The sequence below is a fragment of the Limulus polyphemus genome, unplaced genomic scaffold (assembly GCF_000517525.1).
Source record: "Limulus polyphemus unplaced genomic scaffold, Limulus_polyphemus-2.1.2 Scaffold4399, whole genome shotgun sequence".
Classification (NCBI taxonomy): domain Eukaryota; kingdom Metazoa; phylum Arthropoda; class Merostomata; order Xiphosura; family Limulidae; genus Limulus; species Limulus polyphemus.
The window spans coordinates 48,224-60,866 of record NW_013670009.1 but is presented as its reverse complement, the minus strand read 5'-3'; the positions used below and the strand labels follow the sequence as shown (position 1 = coordinate 60,866).

Sequence of the window (12,643 nt, the reverse complement as noted above, 5' to 3'; positions counted from 1 at the left end):
CCTCTGTAGCCACAAAGAAAATCAAAGGAGTTTATGGAAATGTTTTGAACGTTCGTAAATGTCAACGATGGTTCAGCAAATTTCGTTTAGGTGACTTTAGCCTAGAAACTGTGATGGCAAGGGCCGACATGTTGGAATTGATATTGATGTTCTGAAGCCGCTTGTTGAGTCTATCCCAAGGCAACACACTCGTGAAATGGCCCTGAAATTGCATGTCTCTCAATACGTAAACATCTGAGGAATATGGCAAATTCCATACAGAGAGTGTTTGGGTGCCTCACGAACTCTCCGATGATCATCGTTTCCAATGTGTGAGCGTTGGTATGTCTTTTCTGGCGCGTAATGCGCGTGATCCATCTTTGGACAGAATTGTCACCGGTTATGAAACATTGATTCTCTATGCGAATATTGGCTCAGTCCTAGACAAAAACCACTTCCGACACCAAAAACCTGTATTCCATCCGCAGAAAGTGATGCTTTGCATTTGGTGGGACATCAAAGGGATAATTCATTTCGAACTCCTCAATCCACAGCGAACTGTCAATGCAGACATCTATAGTCAGCAACTGAAACGTTTAAATCAAGCCTTTCATCAGAAACGCCCTTCATTCGTCAATCGGAAGTTGTTCTTCTCCACGACAATGTACGTCCACATGTGGTACATATGACGCAACACAAGATTATGAAATTGGATTGGGAAGTTCTCCCCCACCCACCATATTCTCCAGATTTTGATATATAAGTTATTCAAGTTTTGTTTTTATTTAAAAAAAAAACGGCATTAATTTCTTAACGACGTAATATATCTAGGGGTATAATATTACAAAGCATTGTAATGTTGGAATACCCTTGACAATTCTAACGTATGAAAAAACACCATAATGATTTAGTTGGTAGTGTACGAAAGGTCATCAGGACAAAGAGAATACAATCTAATTAATCGGTTACAGTGGAACTACTACTGAAAGAACTTGCAAAGCTTTTTTTTTTAAGTATGTAATATTCATTTTGGTTCTAATCGTTTCAAACGATCCGTTTTAAAGCATCCCGGTGACACATTCTTATGAAGCAATGTTATTATTTTCTGTGTTTCATACACACGTTCGCCTCCGAATGGCACAGCGATATGTCTGCGGTCTTATACTGCTAGAATCCCGGTTTCGATACCCGTGGTGGGCAAAGCACAGATAGCCCTTAGTGTAGCTTTTTGCTTAATAAGAAACAACAACAATACACACGTTCAAGTATGAAATCCCATAAACTGTAAAAAAAAATTACCTGTCTATATTAACTTGTTTTACATTTCGGCTTAATTTTCAGCAATGCCACAGTTTTTTCCACTTAAGAATGTATCTCATATTATTACCTACTCCTTTCTGCCACAGTTTTTCCACATAATAATGTATCTTATATTATTATTTACCCTTTTATTGTGGGAAAGTTTTATGTTTATGTTAAAAAATCTAAAACAATTTTCACATGTTTGACGATTCAGAAATATCTATAACTACTCTAAAAACAAATTTAAAAAATTATGTTGAAAAACACATTTAACATTAATAATATTTTAATCACCTATTACATTTCATTCTTCAGGACTCTCTCGTGGATCTTCTGTTGTCTTTTAGTGTTCCAAAGGATAAGATTGTAGTTGGTATCCCTACCTTTGGAGTGGCTTATAAAACATCAGACTATAGGCTCTCCGTTGAAGACTCTTTAAGGAAAGGTATCGAAGGAAAGGTCTTTAAAGGAAAAAGAAAAATTTTATCTCATGGAGAGGTATGATAATATTTTACGAACTGAGCATTACGACGCAGTAACAAAAACATTCTATAAAGATGGACTTGGAACAATCTTTAAACATTAGTAGATAATTTTATGATAAATGAAGATTAATATTTAATTTGATTAAGGATTAAATTTCTGAATACATTATAGATGCTACATTGCCTTTCAAGCACAGTAATTTAAGATAACAAACGTAATCTTATATTTTCTAGAAAATTTGTAAACGAAAGCAACCTGATGTTTTATGATTTAAAGAAACCAATATCAAAATAAAGTCAACCGAGTTGGAATTGAAATCTAGTACAATTTTAAGTTATGTATTTTAATGAATATTATTAAAACCAAAATTCTTGTCAGGTATGCGATTTCAAGAATTCAGGAAATTGGTCAGTGCTGAGAGAGACTGACCAAACTTCCCCCTACACTTACAATGAAGAAGATTGGGTGGGTTACGATGACGAAATCAGTGTCAGACTTAAGGTAAGAAAGCGACGTAAGCATAAAAACAATAGTAAAAGAGCTTTATATTGCCTTCTTCTTCATCGGAATTCGGTCCATGTTTTGAACCAGGGAAGGTCAGGTTTAGCGTAGACCTCTTCCTCTTTCTCCTGGAATTGTTATTTTGTTTGCACTGTTACTGAATCCTAGGTAATAACCCTTGTTACATTGTTGTTGCATTACTCACAGTTTGTTAAATTTTTCCATTGTCCACATTTATAATTAACATACCATTTTCGTACCAAGTCCAATTCATGGGGTAATATTAATTTGTATAACTTTACTAGCTTCACTTATGTATGTTCGCACTATTAGTCCGTGTTCACAATAAAGTTCCACTTAGCAATCATATACACACAGACATAATCCTATTTTTACATATAAACTCTTTTAAAATAGAGCTACGTTTATATAGTATCAAAATAATGTTTGGTTTGGTTTGAATTTTGCGCAAAGCTACATCAGAACTATCTGCGATAGCCGTCCCTAATTTAGCAGTGAAAGACTAAAGGGAAGGCAGCTAGTCACCACTACCTACCACCAACTATTGGGCTACTATTTTATCAACGAATAGTGGGATTGACCTTCATATAATAACGCCCCACACGGCTGAAAGGGAGACCCTCAGACTGCAAGTCAAGCGCCCTAACCACCTGGCCATGCCGGGCCCTCAAAATAATGTATTGGAACACAGTTTGGGCTATATTTAAATAAGCCACTCAATAGTTTACTATTATATTCGATTTATTTAGGAGTGTAAATAAAATTTCCATAATCATACATATGTTGTTGATTCTTCTTCCACAAACAAACTACTTTCTAAAATCATGATTGTAGGATTAATTTGTTTCAGATTTTCGTGGAAAGCTACACAAAGCTGTACGTGCACAGTGATATCTAATTCTGAAGTGATACACTAAAGGGGAGATAGCTAGTCAAGATCACGCACCGTCAACTCTTGTACTACTCTTGTCTAACTAAATAGTGGGATTTGACAGCCACCCTTATAGCACACTCACGACCCCAAAGTGCGGAAGCGATATTGCGGTTATGGGATGATAATAAGGTACACTTGTATTCACAATCCGGTCACGCTAACTACTAAGCCACACCTGGCACCGCAGGATTAACAGTTATTACACTGGTATTAAAATATAAGTAGTCTTACAGTATTCCGAGTTTCAACATGTAACTCAAACTTAATATTTTCTGCAACTTTTTACGTACGTTCTAAGTGTGCTCGCCTAATTTTCTCATTTCAGATATTACCTAAAATTGGTGATATAGGTTATCTGTCTTCCACTTTAAACTAATGAAAATATGTAGGTAGTGTTTATCAAAATATCAGTATAGCTGCAGCGTAGTTTCTGTCGTTTCATTATTAATATTCAAACAGTATTGAACTTCAGATATCATTTTTCGGAAATATAAAGACATTTAGAAAATTATGAAAGGATTTTATTTATTTCTCTTGGAACGGAATTTTCAATGATATCTCACTCCTTGATGGAATGCTTTCATTTGTTAGCCCTGGTTGTTAAAAAATAACAATAAATACAGGGGGCATGGGAGATTTTTTTTTTTATAATAGGTTATAAGGTCTTTGCATTTTGAGTTTTAAAGTTTGTCACTAACATAAGATTTAAGATGATAATTTAATGTCTCCTTATGCTTTAGTCGATGTGCTAACTGAAATATTTATATACAAAGAAGTACTGGCTTTCAGTAAACCTTGTAACTTCTTCAAGTCATGGACAGGGCGTGACCTATTAGTTAGCGTGTTCAGTCTGTAAATCCGAGGGTTAATGGTTAGGGGCTTGTTGCTGCAAAAACGCGCTCCGCACTTTGGGACCGTAGATGTGCTATTTAAAGTAACGGTTAAGCAAGAGTAGCCCAAGATTTGGCGGTGAGAGATGTTGACTTGCTGCCTTTCCTCTAGTGTGTCAGTTCAAAATCAGGGACGGCTAGCGTAGATAACCTTTGTGCATCTAGCACAAATATCCGAAACAAACAAAAACAAGCAGACATCCTTCAATCAGGCTCAAATACGAGTCTTTTAGAAAAGGCATTATGTATACGTTTATTTTAGAGTTTACTTTAGTTATCTCTAACGTACGTATCTAATTTAGGAACAAATATTTTATTTCAATACTGTTTATAAAAAAAATCAAATCAAATAATCCAGTCTGTTAACGGAAGGAAATATGAAATGGCAGTGTTTTGTACTATCCTTGGGTGATTCGAATGTTTTTGCCATTTCCAGTCAAAGTAATAATAATATATACTCTCAATTTAAAGATCATTTTAAATTTATCTAAAAAATACTCTGTCCTCTTTCTATTGACCTGTGTATAATCTTATTATCGTTTTTGTGTCATTACTACGAACGTATCAGACATTTTAAGGCCGGAATTTCACAAGGATACAGCAATGACATACATGTGTTACATTTTAAATAAATCCTGCAAGTCATTTATTCTTTATCAACTGTGAAACAAAACAACATGAAACTTTACAGTATGTTGGGTAAATGTACTGGCTGGAAATTTCTGCATCGTTTTTCTAATATTCAACTACTAGCTACAGATTTTTTTATGTGAACAGGTTTAAGTCCTCCAATACTATAACCTCCAATTAACAACGCATAAATTTAAAATTGGATCAGTGTTAACTGAGATTCCACCTAAGTAAAGGAATCTTTCTTTTCCTTTATTATCCATCACTGTTAAGTTATGATATAGATTACTACCGAGTAGACTACCCACAAGTAGTATGCATATGTGTTTTTAAAGTAATACATTTCACCTGCAAAATATTTCAAAGCGCTCATTTTTACAGTAGAAGAGATAGAGAAATTATACCAATATTTTATCAGTTTATTAAAACTAAATTCTTATTTATTACGGTGAAACTATAAATGCGTAAGATCAAGGGTACTGGTGACCAACTTGTTCTTATAGTGTTGTGCTGGTTACTTGGATATGGGTAGTTAAAAATACGCAGGATAAAAGTAGTGGCAGAACTTGTTTTTATAATGTTGTACTGGTTATTTACCATATGTCTAATTAATGAGGTAAATGATATTACAAATACATGTGAAAAAACAAAAACATTTTAATATACTTCATTATGTCTCATAAATATATTATTTCTCTTTACTAGACCAAGTATGTGCTGTTACGAAAGCTTGGAGGTGTTATAATGTGGCCTGTTAATAATGATGACTATGAAGGAGTCTGCGGTAATGGCGACTTTCCTCTAATCCGAAGTGTGCGAAAAGTGTTTACAGACACAGTTAAGACTAAGGATCCAAAAACCATTGACGAGTTCGAAGCATATCTTGAAGGAGCTGAATCGAGAATTGTAAATGTTGTGGATAGGTACGGATTCGTCGGACGAGTAGAAAGTAATTCCGACACTTTTGAGAGAATGATCTGCACCAGACAAGGTTATTATCGACATCCTGACGATTGCACTAAATTTTATCGCTGTGTAAAATTCGACCAGTATATTGATGATTACACTATTTTCCAGTATGATTGTCCTAATGGCCTCGTGTTCGATGAAAGATACGAAGTGTGCAATTGGCCGTCATGGTCACTGCCATGTGACGGATCTGGTGAAGTCTTGCCTGTTCCGAGGAAAACATTTGTCTGTTCTAACATTGGTTACTTCCAAGATCCAGAAAACTGTAGGTGGTTCTATTACTGCTCTGAAGGAAATGGCACTCTTCAAGCATTTGAATTCAAGTGTCCCTTCGACTTAGCTTTTGATGAAGAAAAACTCCTCTGTAATTGGCGTTGGCTGGTTCCAGGATGTGGTGGCCCTTATGGAGGAATTACACCAAATGTTGAAAGTACCGCAAAAGTTATAAGTGTTGATCGGCATATAACACCTCAATTAAATCCTTCAGGCAACTTGCGAACAAAAAAAAGATCTGGTTATGAGCATTTTGGAGAGTTTTCTGAAACTACACCCAGAGGGCCAAATACTAACTTTGCAAAATTTCCTAAAAGTTCTGCAAAAGGCACGCCTGGATTGGTTGATTTAGGTGCAAATGTAGGATATAATAATGGACGAGGTTCTAACAGTCCATCTCGTAGTGTAGAATATGATGAAGGACTTGAACTTGGTGGTCAAGCCAGAAGTGTAGGATATGAAACAGGACCTGGTCCTTTAGGTCCAGATGAGAATCTGGGATATGTTAGTGGACGTGATTCTGAGAGTCCATCTAGAAGTATAGGAAGTGGCATAAGAGTTATCCCTGAAAGTCCAAACAGATTTTTAGGAGATGATATAGGAAGTAATATTGAAGTGCCACCAAATTCTGTCATAAGAGCTCAGTTAAGTGTAGGACATGGCAATGGGGACCTGCCAAGTATTACAAAAAGTCAAAAGTTTATAGGTGGACGTGATCATGGAGAACAGACAATTCCTCTTGGAAACTTAAGATATGATGGAAGACATACGTCTAGGCCTCCTTCAGACTCTGTTAGAGGTACAGCACATGACAACAAACATAGCTCTATAGGTACATCAGATCCATCTGGATTCAATAGATATGATAAGAGACAAGGTCATGGAAGCCCTGTTAGTGCTGTAAGATACAGTGATAGAGGTGATCGTGAAAGTCAAGTGGGCTTTGAAGATAGTGTAGGATATCGTACTGGGCATGATATTGTAAGTTCTTCACGTCTTGTTGGTGGTGGTGCAGCATATGATGAAGAACAAAGACCTGGACGCCCAGGTGTTGTTGCAAAACATGATGGTAGAAATGCTCCTGGAACTTCTCGAGGTCTTAATTATGGTGTGCGATACAATAGCCAACATGACCTTAAATACCCATCAGTTCCTGCTATTGGTGCAGAATATGTTGATGGGCAAGGCCCTGAAGGTACTTCAGGTCCTGGTGGTGTTTTAAGCTATGGTATTAAGCCTGATTCTTTAGATTCATCAAGCCCTGTTTACAATAATAAATATAGCAGCACACATGGCCCCGGAGGTGTTTCAGATCCTTCAAATATTGTAAGATATGGTAATAGGGATAGTTCTGAAGGTCCTCTAAGTGATATAGGATATGGCAATGAAGGTCTAGTAGGTCCTACTGGTAGTGCAGAACACAGTAGGGGACATGGGCATGTAGGTTTCCCAGATCCTGATGGTATAGTAATTCGCGATGATAGGAATGGTCATGATGACCCTAGAGGTCTAGTGCATACCATAGGCAATATAGAATACAGTAGTAGACCTGTTTCTGGAGGTTCAGTAGGTTCTGCTGACGTTAATAAATATGATCCCAAAAATCTTCCAGGTCCTTCCAGTGGTTTAGTATTTGGTGCTAAAAGTACTCCAGGGAGTTTATTGGATCCTGAAAGTAAAGTAGAAGATGGTAGAAGACTAAGTCTACTAGGTCCTGTTAGTGATGTAAAATATGACGGGCCATATGGTTCTAGAGGTCCCTTAGTTTTTGATAATCGTGAAAATTTTGATATTAAACAACGGCCTGCAGGATCTAAAAAGACACCAGATCTTGTTGGTGACATAGAATTTCACAATAAGTATGGCCCTACAAGCAAAATAGATTCTCTCCACGTTGACAGGATTAGTAAAAGACCTGACAGTTCAAGGCAATTAGATAATACTAAAATTATCGGATATGATGGTAGACGTGGTCATAGAGGTTCTTCAAGTCCTCAAAGTGGTATAAGATATAATAAAGAACATAGATTTGATGGGATTTTGGGTCCTACCAGCGATGTTGCAGGTGATTTTAAAAATTTACCAGGTTTAAGTGAATTTAATGGATATGACACTAAAAATGGTTCTGAAGATAAGCCAGGAATTTCTAGAGATTTTGCATATAGAAGAAGACATGATTCTAAAGACACACATGGTCCTATCGATAGTACAGAATTTTCTGGGGTACGTGGCTCAGTAGGTCAATCAGATTATCCTGAAGTTAACAAAAATGGCAACAGACGTGTTTCTCACGGAATTGCAAGAAAAAGTGAGAAAGGTAGCAATGGAACTTTGATAAGTCTTTCTAGGGTTGTAGATTATGATGGTAAACATGAGCCTGAAAGCCCATTGGATCTCGTACGTGGTGTGATATATGATGGAAAACATAGCCCCAAAGGGTCATTTGGCTTTTTTGAAAATTCAAGTTATGGTGATGGGCCTACTCATGGTTTCGTTAAAGAGGTAGGACGTGGCGATGAAATACTTACAAGTGGTTTAGCAGGAGATGTGATCCATGGTGATAAACAATATTTCAATGGTAGGAGACCAGTTGAACCAAAATCTATAGGTCATTTCAAACAAATAATACCTAATAAGGTCCATACTTCAAGAGCACAAACAGACTTGAACCATGATATACCTCAAAGATATACTGTAAAAGAACCAAGTGAACCAAAGCATTTTACTGACTTAAGCAGTCCATCAGATAAACCCAAGTTATACGAAGTTCGTCCTGTGTCACCACGTCCACGTAACACTGCTTCACCTAAGCAGGTGTCTTATTCCTTCCAGGATGGAATAAAAGAAAAACACCCTTTTAATCAACCCACGCCTAAACCACCACTTTTTATCAGTGATGATGCAAGTCCACCAAGTAGACCATATCCTAGCTCACGTGAACTTTTCAACAAAAAACCTTTATATTCTCCACTGCCTCCCCCTATTAGTATTACTTATTTTCCAACTAAACACCCCAAAACATCGTTAACTAATGACAAACCGACTCTGGTTACTGTAACTCCTCATTTTTCTAGAACACCAAATCATTACAAACATAATTTAGGTTGTGCATGTAAATCAGGGACAAATATTGGACCAGACTGTTGTCACAACACTGATTACTTTACTCCAGCTTTGGGTCCACCAATTCGTGGTGGACCAAAAACAGGTGTACCTGTTGAAAAACCTAGGGGACCTGCTACTTCTAGGAAAATTCAAGGGTATTTTTCTGTTCATCCTACGATCAAACAAACCAATGTTTCATTTCCACCAACTTCACCTAATCCCCAAGAACAACTTGTGATTTATAAACAATCCATCCCTATTGAACAAGATAAATTAATTCCTCCCAGAAATGTCCAGGGATATTTTTCTGTTCAAACCTTGCCAAAACAGCCCAAGATTTCTTCACCGCCTACGTTGCCATTAGTTGAAGAGCATTTTGTAGAGCAACCATTAATTTATGAAGTTAAAGGTCCTCTTAAAAAGACAACGAAGCCTGTTCCTCCTAATAATATCGAAAATCAGTCCAGGGTTATATCAACGTCTCCTCCTATTGCTAAGCCACATGATAATAAGCAGCCTTTATTCTATGAATTAGAAGTGCAAGGAGAAAATACAAGAAAAACTGCACCTCCTACAAAATTTGAAAATCATTTCTCCATTGGATCACGTTCCAAACCATCAAATACTCCTGTTAACTATTTTACAGAAGAAAATATCTTCCAGTCTCCATTTCATACCAATCAACCAACACAAGAAAAAGATAATGTTCAAACACATTCATCTTCAGATCGATATGTTGATGGGCCCTTTGTAGGTCCAAAAACCAGATCTACGCCTACAGTGGTAAATAATGTAGCACTTTTGCAAAAAAATATTGTATCAACTGTGTCTCCTCCTTTATTTCCACCATCTAAGATTACCTTTGGAACATACACGCGTAAGTACGAACCACAAGAAGAAGCAGATGTTTATGGACCTCCTCCAGAAACAACAAACATTCCAAATGCCCCAGTGTTTGGGCAACGATTAAAACCTGTAGGACCAATATACTCATTTCTACCTGTTTCAGTTGTCCCACCTCCTACAGCGGTGAATAGAATAGTTATAAATAACAGATACACACAGCTACCTAAATATAATCAAACACCACGAAAGTTACAAAAGCCACAATTAGTAAATAATGAACAGAATGGCGCAAAAACCAACACTAATGCTCCTACTTACACCATACTATCAACTGTTCCATCTAGGCCTCTTACGCTTCCTGCTTCAAAAGACGTGGTTAGCTATACAACTATTCCAGCTCAAGATAGCCTTGATAGAATAAACTTACATACCCCTAAAACTCGACCAGTCTCAAGGTTTGTTAAAAATAATGACTCTCAACTTGGAAGAAGAACGTCTAATGTGCAACCATTGATTGTTATTGATGTAGAATCGCTGGCAGAAGCATCTCCTACAGCATCAACACCTGTTCTTAGAAATGAAGAACGACATAAAACCCAACCTAATTATGACAACACTCCTGTAGATTACTCAGATCATGCAGTGTTTGAGAACGCTTACGGTGATAAAACAACAGGTCAGGGTATTTCACTTTCTAAGGAACCTGATGGAGATTATGGTGAAAAAGTAACTGAAGGAGTAACTGATTACAGAGAAAAAACTTACCAGCAAAATATTCCATATCATTCTACGCATCTTGGACCAGTTGAACCAAGTCGGCCTCCGGCTTCTGTGGTTAAATATCAAAACAAGAATCAGGTATCCGAAGAAGTGCGTAGCCCAAGAATATCGCAAGATATAGATTTCCGGAAACCAGGTATTAGTGAGGAAAATGTTGAACAGGGAATAGTTAATGAATTTAGAAAGACAACTATAAGAGATGATGAGAAGGACAAAGAAACTATTCCTGATGTAGCTTGTTCTAGAGCAGGTCTCTTTCGGCATCCTGAAGATTGTAGTCAATTCTATGAATGCTATTGGGACAAAACTATCAACAAATTTACTCTTCACATTTTTGAGTGTCCGGTCAAACTTGTTTTTGATAACAGGATTTATGGCTGTAACTCGGCATACTGGGGACCTCCTTGTCATAAAAAGAATTGAAAATAAAGGTCTTAAATAGGTTGACAAATTGAATAAGTGTTTTGTCTACGGAAAGGATAAGATCAAGAAACAATTTAGTCATCTCTTGCTTGTGATGATAAGTAATGACACGTAATATATGAAGATGTAAATAAACATACATGCGTTTTATACTTACTGATCTCATTAGGGGATATGCTGCTTGAACTTGCTTCGTATGTGTAAGGACTTTGGATTTAATACATAATATGTTATTTTAATGTTAAAAACTGATAAGGCAAACTAACGACCATGATGCTTCGGCTTATTCCTATTATTTGCATCCTTATCTAATCTTAAATGCTTTGGGGATTTCCTATTTATTTCTTGTCTGGTGAATAAGATGTATTTTGTCTGGGACATTTGATACGTAAGGTTTATGGATTATATGTTATGAACAATATAAAAGATATGAAAACAAACAACTCGTTGAGCTGTTGTTTTAAATAATAATGGATATGACACTAGTGAAAGAAATTTACATTTGAATGTTGAAGAATTACTTATCACGAAATAAAATATGTTAACATTACACTGTTTTCTTTTTTCATTGTATATAATGTTCTGATCAAAACGTTCATCGGCGTAGGGTAGCGGTGATTATAAAATGTACACTGAAGGTATACATAAAATAACATTAATGTGTAATTTATTGATGAGAGTGTTGTGCTCCTTTTTTCTGACAATTCAACCAAATATTCATAAGACTCGACCATTCTCAAGGTTTGTTGGATTTAATCCTTCCCAAGTTGGAAGGAGAACTCCTAATGTTCAACTACTGATTGTTATTATTGTAGAACCTCTGGCGGAAACATTTCCTCCTGGCTTTTATTACGGCAATAAATGACTAAGTTGTTTGGTTAAATTAAAAGAATTTTGTAGTAAAGTCATTAAACAGTGTACTCACTGTATATACCGAATAATGAGTTAGGCACAATGTCATAATATTATTCACACACCTAAATTAATCTAGGTTACTATATGGTGAGTTCAAATGGATTAAAAAAAAACAAAAATATTATATACACATTGTCATTATAAGACGCCTAACTGCACCTTTTTGGCTTGCTGACCCAAACTATTGATACTTGAATAGACGAAACTGCAGTTCACAGCAGAGGATGTGGCAAATCAAAGAATGCATTAGGCCTCTACGTCACAGATTGTATTTTTTTATTTTATCTTTGGTAAAATGAAAAGAAATCTGTATTGTGATAATCAAGATAATTTTACGAAAAACATTACTAGTGGAAGCGTGACAATATCATTTGACTATGAACAAATCGCAATTCATCCACTCTACAATGAGACTTTATCCAATATATATATATCAAATCTTGTAAACCTTACGTTGTTCCGATGAAAAGTGTAACAACGTATCCATTTTAATTATATATAATCAATGTGGTTAATATAAATAAACAATACATCTACGTAGCTCTAGCAATTTCTTTACCAATCAAAAAGTACTCTGCTATACCTACAC

General features: G+C 36.2%; 1 protein-coding gene across 1 annotated transcript in view; it reads left to right on the top strand.

Annotated features, from left to right (window-relative positions):
- The window catches only part of LOC106471084, a 35,143-nt gene extending 23,367 nt beyond the window's left edge, over positions 1 to 11,776 (top strand). The window contains exons 7-9 of the mRNA XM_013931672.2: positions 1,597 to 1,779; positions 2,146 to 2,268; positions 5,449 to 11,776. Of these exons, the coding sequence (XP_013787126.1) occupies positions 1,597 to 1,779; positions 2,146 to 2,268; positions 5,449 to 11,139 (5,997 nt within the window). The 3' untranslated portion in view covers positions 11,140 to 11,776. The remainder of the gene's footprint in view (positions 1 to 1,596; positions 1,780 to 2,145; positions 2,269 to 5,448) is intronic.
- Positions 11,777 to 12,643: the final 867 nt, after the last annotated feature.